General features: G+C 44.4%; 1 protein-coding gene across 3 annotated transcripts in view; it reads right to left on the reverse strand.

The window, feature by feature from the left end:
• Nucleotides 1-2124: 2124 nt before the first annotated feature.
• The window catches only part of adgrv1 (adhesion G protein-coupled receptor V1), a 104021-nt gene continuing 87091 nt past the window's right edge, over nt 2125-19054 (reverse strand). For all 3 annotated transcript variants that reach the window (XM_070964096.1, XM_070964095.1, XM_070964094.1), the window contains 4 exons: nt 15341-15462; nt 9527-9712; nt 7209-7386; nt 2125-2611 (listed from right to left, as the gene is read on the reverse strand). In XM_070964096.1, the coding sequence (XP_070820197.1) occupies nt 2493-2611; nt 7209-7386; nt 9527-9712; nt 15341-15462 (605 nt within the window). In that variant the 3' untranslated portion in view covers nt 2125-2492. The remainder of the gene's footprint in view (nt 2612-7208; nt 7387-9526; nt 9713-15340; nt 15463-19054) is intronic.

A 19054-nucleotide genomic window follows, 5' to 3' on the forward strand; every position in this document is an offset into this window, starting at 1 on the left:
AAAAGTTTTATTACTTTTATATCAGCCACCAAATCAGTGCCTCACATACCTGAAAATGTCTCTCTCAGACATCGCACGCTCAGGAAGAACCAATTCCACAACAGCACATCGCGCATTTAATCATATCTAATCCTTGAGCTAAGGTTCATTCTTGACCTTGGAAATCGTCGTTTCAAAGGCAGTTCTTATCATAAAGATAATCAGGCTCTGTTGGTTACATCACTTTTAATAAGGATTAAACAAACAAAGGATAAAGAGTTAATTAGGGAGCTTTTGAGGGGCTGGCAGGTGGAACCAGACTAGATATTTCCTCCTGTTTCCAGTAATTGCGCTAAGCTAAGCTAACCATCGCTGGGCTCCAGCATTTTTAGTTTAGTATCAATCTTCTCATCTAAGTCTTGCATGAAAGTGAATAAGGGTCTGACTATTCCTCTATGACCAACAACCACCTGTTACATTATTATGCTAATGAATAATTCCTGTCTTTCTTTTCTTCCCAACTTTCGATGAGCTTTTCTGAAGACTTCTGAACACCCATTTCTCAGCGTTCATGAACTAATCTCAGCTTAGTTCCTGATCAAACACTTGACCCGCAGCATTAGATAAGATTGTTTCTGTACAATGTGGTTAATTACATAACTAAAAGATGCCGTGTACTCTGGGATTCCCAGTTGTCAGCAGGTTTTATGCAGCAGTTCATTTAGATGTGTATCAGCAAAGCAAAGGTCTGGAGGCCTCGGTGCCTCGTCTGCAGCACATCAGTTTTCCGTGCACTATTCAGAAATTAGTGATGTTGGTTTCTCTGTGTCTCATTAACAATGATGACATAACACAGTCTACGGGCAGTGCAGTTTACTCTAATGGATACATAATGGAAATATGTCTAAGCTCTAATGTCGCCATGATGGCAGGCTGCAATAGTGCATGAAAATTAATTGCTTGTGTCTTAACTGCTTTTCTTAGAAGGAAGTAAACAATGAAACAGGCCCCTTAGAAATGCAAGAATCATGTTAAATGGACTAAAGACTTTGCTTTTTCTTTGTTTTCCTTCTGATCCCAGAGGAAAGACGCTTCGAGGACGGGCCTCAAAAGTGATTTAATCATATTGCAGAAAACAGGGAAGACGTGCGCACTGAACATTGTTGTGTTTGGAGGTATAATTTAATAGAGGATAGAGGTGTTTCTCCATTGTGGACACATCCCACAGTGTGCTTGCTGCTTTGCCCTCAGTGGTGAAAAATTGCCACAGAGGTGGACAGAAAAACAAAAACAGGGGAAACAAAGAGTTCTGCACCTCCTGCCAGGCCGCCTCTCCCTCTGCAGACAGGGGAGATCAATAGGTTTTATAGATTTCAGAGCAAAGAAACACTGGCTCTGATTCACTTCCTTAATAAAAATATTTCATGTGTGAAAGAAGAAAACTTTCTTCTCTCCTCCTATTCTTCCCTCTACAGTCTCACCCCCATTAGCCTGCAGGAAGGAGAATGAAGTCATTAACCAGTGGGAGGTAGATATATAAAGAAACAGCATTTTCTAGCCAGTTCCTTAGCATCAAAATATCTTCAAGTAGCGCACTCATGGCCTGCTGCTGCTGCTGCTCGGTTTTCTCTTGCAAACTCCTTTTCTCCAGCAGTAAAAGTAACAGCCTCTCATGCAACCAGGAGCCAAGTACAGCAGTCTAGGTGATGTCAGACGGAGGTTAAAGGTGGGTGCAGGGGTCAAGTAGACGTTGGATTCCAAGAGGTTCAAAGCTGCTGTTGGAGTTAAAAGGGGAATATTTGCTTGTACTTTCAACCCGCATGCCCCCGATTCTTCACCGAGCAGATCAAAGACGAGCCTTTGCTTTAAAAACTGCATGCTGCTCCGTGAAACTGATTCAAACATGAGTGGTATAATTCAAATTTTACAGTATTTTAAGTATTCTGAACACTCCAGCAGAGGGTCAGTGTGTAGTTTGTGAAAGTCCTGTGAGGCAGCGATCATTCTCACAAACCATCTTCCATAAATGTGTGACCTCTGACCCCACAGCGACGCGCTTACATAACCATCAGAGGCACCGTCCAGGAGTAAAGTGCCTGTCTGACAGATTACGAGCAGGAAAAATGGAATCAGCACAGCCAGATGTAAAATATATGGTAAATCATTTATTAACAATGTTACACAATTTCCATCCTCATCAGTTCTGCTGAGGGCACGTCTCATTTTCTAGGTCTATACAGAAAAAAAAAAAAAAAAAACAACCAAATATACATTCAGAAAACCATCAAGGACTTTAAAAAAATTAATTTAGTAAAACATTTATGTATAGGTTCATATATATATATAAAAACAGATGTACAGTAAAAATCACATACAGTATCAAACATCTATGAAAACGTGCTATTCAAAAAACTGTTTTAGTGCAAAAGTATTTTATAATATAAAAATACTGTGTTGTACTTTGTTTCTGATATGAAGAATAGAGGGCTTGGGGTGTGTGTGAGGTGAACGGGTTAGAGGTGTGTGTCAGCGATGGGGATTCGTCTCAGCTCGACTATCTGTGAGTTGGTGACGCTCCCTCCGTCGTGGCTTCCAGGGATGGACTCGTTATCGCTGACATTAAGGCCGGTCCCTGAAACACACAGAGCTGCATTACGCTTCCGTCCAAAAACATGATTTTCTTTGTGTTTGTGATAGCTGCACAAGTGGGGTAACAGATGCACAAGAGGAGAGACCCAAACGCAGATGCTTGAGGCAAAGCTGGAGCAGTTCAGTGATTTTAACGCATAAAACACCAAAATGCAAAAGCTTACAGGGACGAGGGAGTCGAAACAGGCACAAAGCAAAAACCCAAAAGCATGAGGAAACTCATGAGGGAGCGCAAGGATGAACTGGCAAGGCTGGAGGGAGAACAGGGACAGGCTAACGAAGGACAGGTGAAACTAATCAACGATCACAAAGGCGGAAAAAAACAAAGACAGGAAGTGCACATGACACCAGAGGAGAGTGAACTGTCAACATAAAACAGGAAATAACCAAACTAAAGTTCTTTATGCAGTGTTTGTGCAAGATACCTGCAGTTCAGTATAACAGTGTTGGACCACATGTTATCCACAGTTTCATCAGTTCAGCTCAAGAAATCCACACAATTGATCATTTGCTGATCATCCGTCACATTTGTCCTATCAATGCTAACATGGTATTATGTGATCAATACTGCTTGTCATGATCAGACAGCAGGCTGCACTCGGATCAGTCGTGCTAATAAATGGAGCAGAGTGACAGACAAGTAATTCATTATGAGTCAAAGGATAAAAAAACACAATCTCACTAATGCTCCACAGCAAGGACTCAAAATTTCCATATGTACAAATACTTCAGGCTACTCCAGATTCACCACCCACGGTCACCCAGGCATGTGTATTCTCCACTGTGGGCATTCAGCAAGAATAAATCATAGTCAAATCCACCAAGAGGGTTACAGTATGTTCTCAGCCTGTTTGTTTGCAGGGTTCATTGTGTTCGGCTGAAAAATGAGGCAACAGACCAAGAAACGACAGATGAGCTTCTGTGTGAATCCAGCGACATTTTCATCTGAGCGACAGCACTGAATTTGAAAAATGTACTTTAAATCTGGATCCAGACTCACATTTTCCAAAATTAGGATAACAAACTTAGAGGATTATAGAGCCCTGGTCTTTTTCTTTCTTGCTTCCTAAAAAAGTTGCTTTAATGCTTCACTTTTCTCGCATTTAAGTTGCTATTTTACAATTTCTTAATTTCAGATGGTGAATAACTGTCCCTGCGTCGATAAGGGTTGACGATTGGCGCTAACGATGCCAAACGCAGCCTCCTTGTCATTGGTTCAGTCCTTTGCATTATGCACTAAACGGTAGCCTACAGAACGAGGCGACCTGTGGCTTCTGTGTCATAACCAGCGGAGCGTCCAGCCCGGCATCATGCGCTCGGGTGTGTCAGGGCTCTTTCTGACGCTCAGTGTTGAGAAGAAGCTGCCCTTTAGCACGTTAATGATCAGCTCTCACTCGTACTGTGCTCAGAGTTGGCGTGCGCTCCTGTGCGCGTTAATGGTTCACTACCAAATGAGGTGTGAAGACCATCATTACAGCACTACTCACTGACCTCCGTCAGGCGGTGCCCCGTTATGTAATTCTGATTAGGGAATTTTCTTTACTGCTGACTGACTCAGATCAAACCAGGTTAGAAGTTCAGTGTGACACATACGGACAGAAATGCTCTTATGACAAGCTGCTACTCGACCCGGGTTTAACAGAGAGGTTGTTTTTAAGCACATTCACGTTGCATTCTGTTGTCCACACAGCAAACATAAGCGTCTGCTTGACAGTTATATGATGCCGAGGCCGTGCCAGAGGCCTGCGAGGAGCCAACTGATTTGACTTAATTAAATCTAGCAAACTCGCCTCTTTGCTACCCTGAATAATATGAATGATCTCTCCATTCTGCTGAGCTTGCAGGCGAGGGGGCCAATAAATTCCCTGGCTCGGATGCCGCAGCCTCAAGGCTATTTAAGGTTGAACGCCACGCCGACTCAGGCCAGCAGGGAGAGGTCAGGAGCCAGAGACAAATGTCCCCCTGCTACGACTGTCCACTTGAGATGGGACACACATACACGGACAAACACACACCTCTGGGTCTCAATCTGTCTCCATACAGTCAACACGAGGTCGTCTCCATCCAAGACTTTGCGTAACACTATCCTTCAGCCTAATCCACCTTTATTAACACCTGTCAGTCTCTTGAACTCGCACCTGCTCGGAAGGACTTCTAATTCGGCTATCTCCATGGTTACAAACTTTGTTTTTCTTGGATGCATGCTAGGAGGTCTCAAGCAGACGTAGAATCATTAGTTAGCGTTTTACGTAGATCTACATGTTCTCTAATTCTGTTTTCGGTGTCACAGAGACCCCGCATGAGAAACAGATGTTCTGTGAAGGATAAACACCGGATATGTTCTGTGTGCTGAGGAACATGTTCACAACATGAGTTTGTGGCGACTGGCCAGAGTTTGAGGTATTATAAGGCCAGTGAAGTTATGGTCAGTGCATGTGTACCTAATGGCTCTTTGCCAATTGGTCAGAAGTTCGGTGAAAGTTATCAAATCAGAAGAAAGTCCTTTTTCTAGACAATAAAAATGTTCTGTTGTGGAAAACATTTTGCATGTGACCAACCTTTCCTGACCTTAGTCTTTACTGCAGCTACAATAACAATGATCTTTTTAATTTACATCTGTCAGTGTGTTTGTGCATCATCTGATGTGTTTCTGCTGCACACAGACCGGCGCTGCACTGAGGTCCCTGAACAGACGCTGTGAGGCTCCAGTCAAGTGGAGTCTGATTTTAAGATTTCAGATACATCTCTCTTATCTCTCCCAGCGTGACCACCTCATTTAATGTCTGACCTCATCAGCTTCATAAGCGTCACATATTCACCTTCAACTAGCTGCTTATTAGCATGACTATTAGCAGCACATTGACTCTTTTTTAGTCATTATAAAGCACTTATTAATGCTTTATTCTGCACCACCATATTCTACAACTACTAGACTGTTAGTTAAGAGTTTTCCCTCCGTAATCTCCTCATTACTGCTTATTGACAGTAACTAAGGAAGGTGTTAATAACTAAACCCTTGATAATTCTGACACCATAACTTGTGCTTTATATAAGTGCTTTATAATGAATAAAGAGCTAACATGCTGCTAATATTCATGCTAATAAGAGATAATGTTGAATATCTCGAGTTCATCGTTCTCACATGTCGAAAAGTCAACTTTTTTCTACCTGTTGAAGGGAAAATGTGTTCTTAATCTGCAGTGAGACTCACGTGTTTGAATCTTGCAGGAGCAGCGCGAAACAGCTGAATAAATAAGATGTACGTTCTAAATTTGAGGCTTTCCTAACTGATAAAACTAATTTGAGGCTCAGATTAGATTTACGAGAACATATTCTGCGTTAACTTAACCTGTGACAGAATACAGTTTATTCACATTAAGTGCTGAGGTGAGACAGCCGGCTCTGTGTGCACCTTCGCTTCATCTCAATGCTTATTTTTCCAGCGTGTGAAAATGAGTCCGGCGGAGTCGGTCGCTCTCCGACAGCGTCTCACATTAACAGCAGAGGAGAGTCCCGGCGCTCTGAAGCTCCTGTTGGCTGCAGTCCAGCTGGGCTCGACTCTCATTCGGACACTGTGGAGCAATTACTCAGTGATTTGAAAGAGTGAGGAGAGGACCGTGTGTGTGTGTGTGTGTGTGTGTGTGTGTGTGTTGGTGATATATCAGTGAGCAGTTTGGACGCTCAACTCATGAAACATTGATGGCAAGAGAGGAAGAATGGTTTCCATGGCAGCAGATTTAAGGTACGCGGAGGAATGACTAAGCAGCTGATGCTAACAGATGCTATAGATACACTCACACACACACACACACACACACACACACACACACACACACACACACACACACACACAGAGGCAATATTACTTCTTTCTGTGCTTGTCTCCACATTTCTAAACTCATAACATCTCTATTTTTCTGTTTTCGGCCACATGAGCCACGCCTGGTTATAAAATCATTATTTTGGAGGCAAGTTTTCCTTGAATGTTTAAAAAAGTATTGTGGTCAACACATTGCATTGTGGGGATCTTTTGCACGGCACACACTGCCTCTGTTTTTATATTTTGTGGACAAAGTTTGGACAGAACTCCATGTTTTCATGCTCTCAGTTGGACTAAAGCAGCGTTTCTCGACAGACCCGATATGCGACAAATGCAGCAAAACTTACAGAAACAAAAGAGAAATAAAAATCTGGAAACTCTTTTACATTTCTGTGACGACACTACTGACATCAAGAGGAAATTAAATATGATATTGTGTTCCAGCCATGTGTTTTTACTGCTGCGTAATTTCCCAGAAACCTCTTTGTTTGCGCTGCTGCTATCTTGGTCAGCTTTCCAATAAACCTCGATGGGACTTTCTGCTTTAATGCAGCCTCAATAAATTAATAAACTAAAACCAATATGCACCAAGAATGAGAGAATATGACTGTCTGGATGCATTTCAGTAATTTTTATAAGTCTTTGAGGTCGAATAATGGGACTTGGAACTCATCACAAACAGAAAATGATGCGGAGAAGAGAAACTTCTTGCGCTGCACCATATAAACAACATGTGTGTGCGTGCTGGTGGGATCCTCACCGGTTTTTAAGGCAAATATCAGGTCGTCAAACTCCTGCGACTCCTCGTCGGTGGCGACCAGGTTGGTGTTGATGAAGCCTCCCTCCGTGGCGTACGTCCCCATCACAGGACTGGGTTTAAACACGCTGCTGGGCTGACTGCTGGGACGCAGCGACGCCCGCTCCCAGTCTGCTGACACCTGAAACACACACGTACAGCCATATCATCACACACACATACTACATACATGTACTATAGTCGCTATTGACTTAGATTCAGCTTTGAGTTTTTTGGTTTGGCTCACATGCTGTGATAATTTCAACCCACATTATCATGTAAAGCAGTTTATGTTGGGAGTAAATGTACTTGCAGCTACTGCATATCATAGTACACCAAAAATGCTGTTCCACGCCCTTCACGTGGATGCAGGGCAAAGCAGGTCGACCATCCTCATCATCAAGTCTCTCACATGCACACAAATACACACACACATGCAGGATTAGTGAAGCAGAGAATGGCTGTCAGCCGTGTAATCATGTGTGTGATGAGTTAGGGTCACGCAGGGTGCACGCTGTCCGAGCACCCCGAAGGGTTAAGGCCAACCTACAGGGTCACGCCGGGTTCACAGGGTGAGAGGAAGGTCAGTGGGTCTTGGTTGTCATAGTTTCGGGTAGTTTAGTAGTTTAGGGTTTCGTATTAAATCAGCTGAACAACGCAGCACTGGTGCTCCCAGCACAGTTAGACAGATGACATTTCATTGAGTGTTCTGGGGAAAAAATACTTTATTCATGCGTCCGTCCAGCAAAAAGGAGACGATGGGACAGAAGACGGCAGAGAGCGGAATAAAGAGCGACTATATGGATTTTTTAACCACAGAAGTCACTGTTTGGGTGTATCTCTCCACTTTTTCACAAGAGCTGGATGAATCCATTATCTCCTGCTGTTTTCCACTGTGCTCGTTAATCATGAACGTCCATGTACATGCATAAACGTGTGTGTGTGTGTGTGTGTCTGTGTGTTGTACAAGCGTCTGAGGCTTGCCGGGCTGTCATCGGCACAGAGCATCTCAGTGGGGCGAATGAAGCACCGCCAGGCACCTCAGATCTGCGGCGTCCACTTTGAGGGGATGACTCAAGCCTTTCAATAAGCTCCTCAACCCCAAAATGACGTTCCTCTATCCCTCTCCTAAACACACTTCAGTCTCCATTCAAAGAATCCACTCTGCGAATCGACACTCATCTAACAATGACATTGCCACTCACTGCGGCCTCTCTCTCTGCGCTCTTATCTGTCTTACTGGGCTGTAGCCAAATCATGGAGTGTGCTCTCATGAATAAAACAAGATTACTGGATTCCTCCATGTGGAAAGAGACTGAGAAACCGAGAGGGAAGGAGGAGTTCCCAGGAGTAATGAAGTTAAAGCTGCCCCCTTTCTTCTCCGTCGCTCTCTCCCCCTCACCAGCTCAGTCCTTATAGGGTATTCTCCAGGGACAAAGCTGCTGAGGAGAGCTGCAGCTGAACTGCTGCATGTGTGTCCAAACAGTGCGTGTTCAGTGTGTGTGTTGTATGACAGAAGAGGTCAGAAGAGGAGCTGATGTGGGCGTTCGTGGGAGTTATGGGGACTGACCGTGTACACACACACACAGTTTTACACAGATGTTACATAATGAGAATCGGTTTGAAGCAGACAGGCCAGGGAAGTGTCGCTGTTGAAAAAACGAGTGACTATGAACGTTATCTGAGGAGTCACGCTCAGCTGATGTGAGAAAAGTGTGGAGGGACGGTGGGAATGGGCAAATAGAGCCATGGGAAAGAGGGCATGGGAAAAAGAAGGGAGGGAGGAGAGTCAGGTGGAAGGCGCGAAGGGAAGGTAAAGCCAAGACTGAAGAAGATTATTCCAACTATATATACATTTTAATTTTCATAGTTTGAGCTATCAAGATAATATTATACTCCAACCATCTTTCAAGTAGGGCAAAGATGGTGACACAGCCTGTATGCAAACCGAGACTGGAGGTGAATCTAAATGATTCAGAGATGAAACCAGAAGTGAGCGCACCCAAAATGTCATAACTATGGCAGGTTTAAACTGAACCAGGAAGTGGAATTTGGACTCGCCGCTGCATCTCCAGGTCTCATCAAGGAAGATTGTGAGCTTAATATTTTTATAGTCAGGAGAAACGAAGGCCATATCTACAAGCAGGAGATCATAAAAACCATCCATTCAGCTGTGAGATGAGGACAATGCTATGTAACTAAACCCAAACTTCTAAGCATAAGAGGTGGAAAGTTTGGCACATAATGGTGATAAATACTGTAAATCAGTGTAATGTGTTTACCTCCTCCATGGCGCTGATCAGATTCTGAGTGGATTTGCTGATGTCGCCCCCTACAGTGGTGGGTCCCCCTCCTTGGTAGCTAGAATCTGGACCATCATGGCCGCTCATCTCCACTGTGTAACTGGCTTTGGTCGGCCAACACAGTTGGTTGTGCATGACGAAGTACACTGCAAACACGTACAGGCCCTGCAGGGAAAGTGGGAAAACTCAGCATTAAGTCATAACATAATGAATCTGTAGCACTGCTGGCTCAAACAAAGGCATAAAATATAAAAGTACATATTTCCAAACTGTAAAACATAAGCATACATCGTGTTGTATGAAGTGTCACTGCAGTCAGGATACATTACTATTAAACAAACTTCTGTCACATCATCACAAGCAGCAGCATCTCTTCATGAAGAATTACTTCATCATCAGGCCGTGACATCATTGACACCCTGATATTTCTGCCTCTTCCACTTCCTCGTCATTACCAAATCCTCTCGGTCAACAGCACCGGGCTGAGAATTACCCCAAAACACCAGAGTGTGAGATACCACAGGGCCTTTCCGTATTTCTCAACACCCATCACCGGGCGATGACGGCAGACAGAGATGGAATGCACGAGAGTGTGAATGTGTGTGCGTACGGGTGCATGCAAACACACAATCCTCACACACAGAAACACACACTGTGGTTCGGTGCAGAATGGACATAAAGGGGGTTCCTGGTTCCCATGACGGACAGAAAAAACACATTTCTATGGTTTGAGAGCAGCTATCATCAAAACAGAGATTTTAAACATGTTGCAGCAACAGAATTTTTACAGATCTCGCTTCATGATGAGACGTTTTGTTACATATTCAAACTATAAAGCTGCACATTACCAAACCACCTGCTTCTGTTTTATGTCTAACAGAGCACAATGAACAGCAGAGCAGACAGCCGATAAACACAGAACAGTAAACTCGCCCAGCACGCTGCTTATATGAAGCAAAGCGATCATCATTACCCACGTAACCGAGGGATAGTGACATTGAAATGGGATTCTAAACAGCGCTGATGCTTACAATCACCATTAGAAGGAAGACATCAGGAACCATAACTGGAAATTGTGTGTTTATGGGTGTGCAATTAAAACAAGAACATGCAGCTTGCAGGTAAGAAAAAAAAAAGGGCTGCAAAGAGATAAAAACACATGGAACACATAACAGGTCATTGGCTGTGCTTTATAGCCTGAGTGTTATGCAAGGCGTCTGAGAGCGCTGCACATCCTGCAATAAGATACAGTTCAGGGTCAGGAGCTCAGGTGTGGAGCGATTATACAGTCGTGACTTCTTGTTTGCATTTTCTGAGCATGAAATTAAAGCGGGAACCTTCCTCATGTGTTAACGTAAAACAGTGACTGAAAGCAGCCAGGTGTGTCTTCACGCTATCCACTGTGGCATGGATGATTAGCACAGATCATTAGCAGGCTGTGCAGTCTGAGGGACGGGCTTTACCTCCGTAGGCCTGTTATGTAAGTGTACCCTCATCAGCGGAGAGGCCACGTCTTTAGATATGGAAAGCGCAGACGTGAGGAGAGGAAGGACGGGGACGGGGGTGGGCGGAGGGGGAGCAAAGCTTCGATCAAGAGAAAGTGAAGAGGGGTGCAAGAGAGACCTCGAGCAGAAACATGTGCAGCCAATATATGGTGACGGGAAGGAGGAAAAGAAGAGTTTCACACAGAAAAAGTAGACGTAACTCAAAGAAATAAGCGTCTTCTGAACTGGCTTATCTGAAAGTGATAGCGTTGTTTTGGGGTTTAATGTATTTTTGCTTTAAAGTGAATAATTGACGCAATATTCCCTTCAATCCCAACATGGAAAAGTTGTGTGGAATCATTTTCCGTGCACATGAAGGCAACAGATCTATTTCCCCATACATCCTAATTCTTTGCAGGCTCCACACAGCTGATCCCGTGTGGGCCCGCGTCTTCTTTTCCATAATAACACCCAGATATCCTGCGTCCTATTTTTAGGCGAGCACAAAGGTTGAATGAGGAAGCGGAGGTGGAATTGAATTGTAATGGAGCATGGTGCTGCTTCACTGCTGTCGATGTTTCACAACGAGGCAAGTTTTACCGGCAGAGGGGCCGCCGCAGGAGGGGATAATGAGGGGTGGTGCTGTGGTGATTTGATTATTGTCTTCTAATTCAGCCTGATGTGGCGCAGATGTGGAGCCAGAGTAACAGTGTGGTACAATGGAAAAAGCGGCATGGAAGGAAAATGAGAGAGAAGACATAAAAAAAACAGCGTTCTGTGGATGAAAAAGTCTAATTTTGCTCATTATCACTGCACGTATGATCAGTGTCACAGCTTGGTTCTATCGACTACCCTGCTGGAGACTAAAGGTTGCCTTCCACAAACACAGTGCTCAATAAGAAAAGACTGATCTCTGCTCTGCAACACACACACACACACAGCTGTGCACAGCTGTAACATCTGCGGCTGTTTAATGGCGTTCAGTAATCAGCTGTTGGGAGGCGCGCCACACAACCACATCAACAACAACACCAAGGTAAACATGGAAAATTCTCCTAATGGAAAATTCACGGCATGAAGGAAACATAATGACTTCCAACCTCAAGGCAACGGATCCGAACGGAAACCGCGTGTTTAAATAAGCCGACAGCGGAGCAAACAGGAACAGGTGGTACGATGTGTAAGTGCAAAGTTGAGTGCAGAACGGGTGACATGAAATCTAACCTGAACAGATCTAACGAGGGCGGATCATCACAAGCTTTGGTTGAAGTCTTCTTGTGCATTTCTAAGAGCAGTCTGCAAAGAGCGCTTTCATCAGAACTTGTCGCAAAGGCACCGCGACAAACACAGACGAGACCTCCTCTGAAGGTCTGCGTCTGTTCTGAATCACAGCGAACTGACTGCCATTCAAGCTTTGCAGGGAGCTCGCTGAGAGGCACATTTTCAGGATCCCATTTGCTTTCATTAAACTTCCATTCAGTCTCTAATGGAAGTCCCACAACAACACAAAATGTCAGGCCTCTTACTGCAGCTCTTTTCTCCTTCACAGCTAAATAAATTAAGAGCATGCACACACACACATGCACAAACAAATCTAATTGCTACCATGCTTGCTTCATGGCAACAGCGTCTCCATCGACACGGGGAGTCTTTCCGTAGCGGTGCTTTGCGAAAACTGGGTCAAATGAGTTTGTTTACTGCTAATCAATGTCCTCGTCCTTTACCTGTCTGCTCCACTCAGATGAATCCTTCTTTAATCCTACTGCAGACCCACACCAAACCCCAGAGGCTCCCATTTTAGTCTGAGCTTTGAGGTTGCGATGCAGGAACTGGGACTGAAAATCAATTGCCATAGTTCTATCCCAAAAGACTTCTTTTCCTCCCAGAGAACGCCGAGTTAGAAAAGTCGCTGCGAGGGTCAACTCCCCAGAAAATGTCCCACCAAGGGCAAACTGGATGCAATAGGAGGCAATCTATTAGGCAGGCATGAAGTCCTTTTATGTTGCATTTCTCCCCTCGTAGAAACGTAGCTGATTACCAGCAGCAGGAGACGGGTGTTTTATGTGTGATTTGGTGTGTGTGTGTGTGTGTGTGTGTGTGTGTGTGTGTGTGTGTGTGTGTGTGTGTGTGTGTGTGTGTGTGTGCGTGTGTGAATGCATGCCTGTGTGTTTGTGTTATTTGTTTGAAGGTAGACGTATGAGGATTGGAGGCAGAGAACCGGGAGGCCTTGAGGGCCTAAATCAAAGACAAGAACACATTAAGGTCACTCCAGACGGAACAAAGGACTTTAATTTGAAGTGCTCCTACGGGATTATGGCAGTCAAAAGAGCAAACCTGTGTCTGGAAAAACTGTGACGAAAACATTCAGGGAACAAATAAATGGTCACTGAATGACAACAGCGGGCGAGTCACTGAACTGTGGACAGATTTAAATGTAAATAAAATGTAAAATATCCTGTAACTGACAAACACGGTCATATCACCACTAACTTTACAAAGCGCACCGCCACACTATTGGTCAGCTGGAGAAACTGACCACATGATGTCACAGAGTGGGACAAACTCAATTGGAGCTCATAAACGAGTGCTAAGTGCGACATCGACTGTTGGCGTTGACATCACTTCTCTTCATTAGTCGCTGCGCCAACAGGAGAAGTTGACTTTGGTGCCGCGCTGCCGTCTCTTGCACGTGGACGCCACATATCACCGCTGGTTACCACAGACCTCTCATGGCACGCTTTACAGGCAGGTGGCGTCTCTCAGATGAGACCGCAAACATTTATAGATTAAATAAGAAAGAGAAGAAGCTATTGTACCGAAGAGAGCGGGGCCGGGAGAGCTTCCTGGACATTACTGAGTCAAGATGCAGCTACACTCCGTTACATCAATTCTAGCTGGTCCGAGTCCAAACACTGATTTTAATTTAAGCTTCTGTCTCCATGTTGAAGCCATGCTAGCATTTCCTAAAGCTTCCAAATTAGCACTGGGACATCATGTGACACTGTTTGACTATAAAAGTATACTCAGATGGTTCAGCAGCTCTTTCAGGTTATGAAAGAGCTTAGTTTAGTGAAATTCTCCCACACAGCCATCAATTATCGTAATAACACTACACGGCAAGATTACACAAGAATAAACTAAAAATAATCCACTTAGCTATGATGATGCACATTTTTGTCTGCATATCAAAACAGTGAGACACTACAGACAGAGCCAGGCCGTAGAGAAATCTATGCTTTCTACTATCAAGCATGGAACCAGTAGTATTAGCTGAGCTCAACCTCTGATCATTGATGACTGTCTGGTTGCTCTTTGAAGCTACGGTTGCGGTTTAAATGTCTGGGCTGGCTTCCAGCTGTGAGGAGATATTTGCTGAAAAGCGTTATCTTGAGCCTCATTAACGTGCCTTTATCTCGTCTGATACGGAGAGCACGGAGTCAGAATAAAGACAGGGAGCAGCAAATCAAGAGACAGGCGAACAGAGAGAAAGTAAACAGGCAAAAAGACAAATGGAGAGTGGAGACGGAGAGAGGCTTGGTGAGATGTGACACAGTGATAACCCGGCCTCTCTCGCCGCTCCTCGGGCTCTTGTTGTTCTGGCTTGCCAACACATCAAAGCAAGGCTTCAAAGTGGGGTGAAGTAGCCTTCATCGCTCCTACTCTCTGAGTCAACAAAACACACACTCATTTACACACACACACCAGTCTAGTGGCCTGAATCATCAGTACGTTATTTGTGGTAACTTCCAAAAAGCCCTCTGATATCACAATCCATGAAATGCAAACACAATGAGCAAAAACCGTAAGGAAGAAAAAAATCAAATCAAAAGCACACATCCTGATATCATTACTGAGCCTGGTCCCATCCTAACATCCCTCAGCTAAGTCTGTACAGCTTCAAAACAGCAACATTTGGATGGTAGGTAGTTTGGAGATTTGGGAGGTGATATTAGGAGCGAGTGAACGCTGTCAAAACTGAAAAAAGAAAGCTTGGCAACCTCCAAATCTGCTATTCAAGCTTGAGGGTGCAGATCAAAACATTTCTTAAATTAGTTTCACTTCATAACTCTGCATTGGGGACATTAACAAAGACGACAAGTTAAATTTATGTAGACGGAACCAGTGAAATTAATGACAAAACTAATGATTAAATTAAGAAGGACTAGAATGAACAGTGAACCAGTACATTCATCTTTTTGGAGTGTATAACCCAGAGGGGATTGTGTTGAAGAAAGAACTGTACATCAACAAATATACATGTAAGCAAGCATGTAAACAAACAAATAGATAAATAGGTTGATGAGCTCACCAGCAAGCAGTTAAAGATGACGTAGAGGATGAGCATCCACAGGTACCTGTAGCCCATATGGAGTCCTGCCCACAACCAGACCAGGGAGATGAGCAGGAACAGGTAGAGGACCAGCGGCACCTCTGGAGCACAAGATAACAACAGAGGAGGATTAAAAAACTACGTCTGCACAAGTTAGCAAATCAACAACTAAATAAAACAGACAACTGAAGTGTTTTCATTTTATACTGTGATACCCTGAGTTCAAGCTTATGATTCCTGACGTGACACAGATACACAAATGCACGCACGCACATACAACTTCACATGCTTCACACTTCACGCTTGATTCCAGATGTTGACGTGTCATCTAGGTTCTGGCTGACGTACAGCATCGTATGTTTCTGAAGCAAAAGGCTGATAACGGCCAACAGCGGGGCAGGAAGAGGAGAAGGTCGGGGTGTCGGAGCTGTTTAATGAACCAGTTCTTACAGCCCCAATTCAGCACGTGGTGCACATGTGGACCCCTGACTAAAGCCCAAAGAAGCGACTGTTGTATGCTGCTGGAGAACAGAAACACAGACATAGAAAACTTCCATGTTTAGCACTTTGATATATACTGTATATTTTAAGGAGTGGCAAAGTTTGGGTGCAAAGAGAGGAGATTATCAACATGGAAATATAAATGACCACACTGCCCAGAGCTGGAACATCCAAAGTGCTCACTATTCACGTTGGTTTGCACTCAATAATCAGCATTCCCTTTCAGCACCCTCTCAAACACATGCAATCCACCAATTGAAACAAAAGCATACAAACACGTGGCCTCGTGCTACAATGCTCACTCTTCCTCCTGCATGCTGCATGCAGCGAACACACACCACACTGTACGCAGCAGAAGAACGTTCACACAGATCTTCTGTATTTGGACAGCGTCAAGCATGTCTAAGATAAGGCAGGACCACCAAGAGGCCTTCCGTGCACGTGTTTCTAAACTGAGCTCTCCTGCTAACCTACTTTCTGTCAGGACACCACATGCAGTGCACTCTACATGAGGAGAGCTGAAAGCTGCACCTCACTTATTTCTAAAAGTGAGGACGGAGCGTTTGTGCTCCTTAAACGATGCCCTTTGTGCTATTCGGGAATCATGATGCGAGAGTTCAAGTGAACATCCTCGGCCTGTCACTGAAGTGGAGACTAAACGAAGGCCACTGACGCTGCACCTCGTCTTCATGTGTTCACAGTGTTCCTCGCAGCTTGATAAAATCATTCCCGATCCTTTTATTAGAACAGCTAATTAGAGGACAAACAAAATGAGTCAACTGTCAAGGGTGAGTCATCGGAGAGCAAGGCCTGATAAGTAAAACAGCTCATTACTATCCAGCTTGTTTCCTTCAGGAGGGAATAATGAAGTGCAACACAATGGACGCAGCTGCTGAAACAAGACGAAATACTGTACAATTTAGTGAAGGGGGTATTAGTTTTAAAGATTGTTTTACAGAAAATGAGAGAGAAGAGTCCATTTGCAATATTTCATAAAGTTGTGTTATCATTAGGCATGCAGCATCTGCTGTGATGCTTGATGTGGATTACTGTGCGTGTGTGTGTGTGTGTGTGTGTGTGTGTGTGTGTGTGTGTGTGTGTGCTGGGCCTGGAAGGTGGAACTTGCAGTGCTGTTTCCATTAGTGCCTCTCGTGCTGCAGAGAACATGATGTACTATTGATAATATTCATTCAAGCTGCACGTGGTCATATCTACCGTGACCCTATAGGGAGCGTGCTTCAAACTGACTGAACTCTCAGATGACTTGATGACTTTAACGTATTAAACAGCGAAAGGAATTCAAGGCAACGCCTTCAGAACCCGCTCCGACTCACGTCAACGCTGACCCTCCGATGGGAAATGAAAAATGCTCCGGTTCAGAGTGTCACTCCAGCTGTAGTCTGCTGGCTGGTGTTATGTAGGACAGACTGTACAGTTCACTTCACAAGTAGGATGGAGACACAGGGCACGGGGCCCAAGTTTGCACAAAAAGCCCTCACTTAGGTGCCACTTCCACCACCCTGTCAGTCCCACTCTGCTCCTTGTCTCACTGCCCCTTCCCTTAGCGCTGTTTCCTTTCTCTTACTTCTAAAGCCTTTCAGACTTATTTCCTGTAAGTGATTATTTATTCTGCCAGTACTGTGGGTGTTGCTGTGTTTTATTGCCTCAGTATTATGATTTCACACCTAGTCTCTTTGTGCTTTACACCCACTCTGGGCATTCTGTCTTATTTTGGTGTGTATGCTCAGAGTCGATAAATCCGCCTAATGAGCCCGCTCCTCCGTTGCTTTTCACCGCTTTACTTCTCACACTTTCTGCTGCTTTCAGTCCGCACAACATGGGCTTTTTTCGATCTCTCTTTCTTCTATCTTGCACGTCTGTCTCCTCCCTCGTTGGTTTGAGTTTTCCAACCATGTAAGCACATTCCAGTTTGTGGACAGGGTAGCGCTCCCACAGTAAGAACAGGTTCCTGGAGCCAAATGGAGACTAACTGCAAAATGCTGACTGACTGTTTGGCTTGATATCAGGAAGAAGAAGCAGAAAGAAGCACAGCAGGCATGAGTTGTCCACTTTATGTGCACGCATGCTGGTGTGTGTGTGCGTGAACATGCATATGAAAGCCTGAGGCTCGCTAAATGATGTCATCTCTCCATCTGACGGAGCTCAGAAGTAAACATTTTAACCCCTTAAAGAGCCATTTCTGCTCCAAACTTCCCCCGTCATTTTCTTTGCACATGATTGAGCTACTTTTCCCCACAGGAGGACGGGCTGAGCTGGTTCCTGGTGTGAGAAGACAAACCGAGAAGAGTGCGTGGGTTCAACAAAAACAGCTGGGCAGAAACTCAAGACGGCGCTGACATTACTGTCACAGGGAGGTCAGCAGCTGTAATAACAACAAGCTGCAGTGAGCGTGTGCTGAGCGCTCACGAACACCCCACATGCAAGTAATCTGCGTGTGTGAACTATGGATGAACATAAAGGTGCAGTACAGCTATGTTTCTTAAATATGACTGAGGAATTAGTAAATAGTAGTAAGTAATACTAAATAGTTAGTAAATCTAGCAACTTACAAAGGAAAATAAGACCAATAGTGACGGAAGAAGAGCTCAAACATATTGATTTGAATTCCTGGTATGTGCACAATTGTGAACAATAATATCGAGGACGCTGATAACGAGGCTATGACACGAGAGCAAAATGTAAACGTGTTTGGCATCCAAATAAAGCAACTGCACGGCTTCAAACACACAAAGCACACAACGCAACACTGAATCAAGCCTCATCCATCACATGTATTTGTTTATTTCCACATTCCTGACCAATAAATGATCAAAGTGCATTCAGGGAACACCTGGAGCCATAAAAACCAAACAATAATAGTCATTCATTCAACTCTGCACTGCTGAAATCAAAAGTCTGCTCTCTTCTGCCCTGAAAGAACATCATGTCTTGCAAACACACCTTGTGTGTTCAGCGGGGGCTGTGATAATGTCTTACCGATACTGGTCTTTTGCATCTGGCACAACGTCAGAGTGTCCCCCCCCCCCCCCCCCCCACACACACAGACTTGCTTGATTTCATTGACGTCAGAAGTGCTGCCATATCTTGCAGGGCCCTGTGAGTTTAACATGTGGGCTTCACACACACACACACGCGCACACACACACACACACACACACACACACACACACA

Source organism: Chaetodon trifascialis, chromosome 6 (genome assembly GCF_039877785.1).
Source record: "Chaetodon trifascialis isolate fChaTrf1 chromosome 6, fChaTrf1.hap1, whole genome shotgun sequence".
Classification (NCBI taxonomy): Eukaryota; Metazoa; Chordata; class Actinopteri; order Chaetodontiformes; family Chaetodontidae; genus Chaetodon; species Chaetodon trifascialis.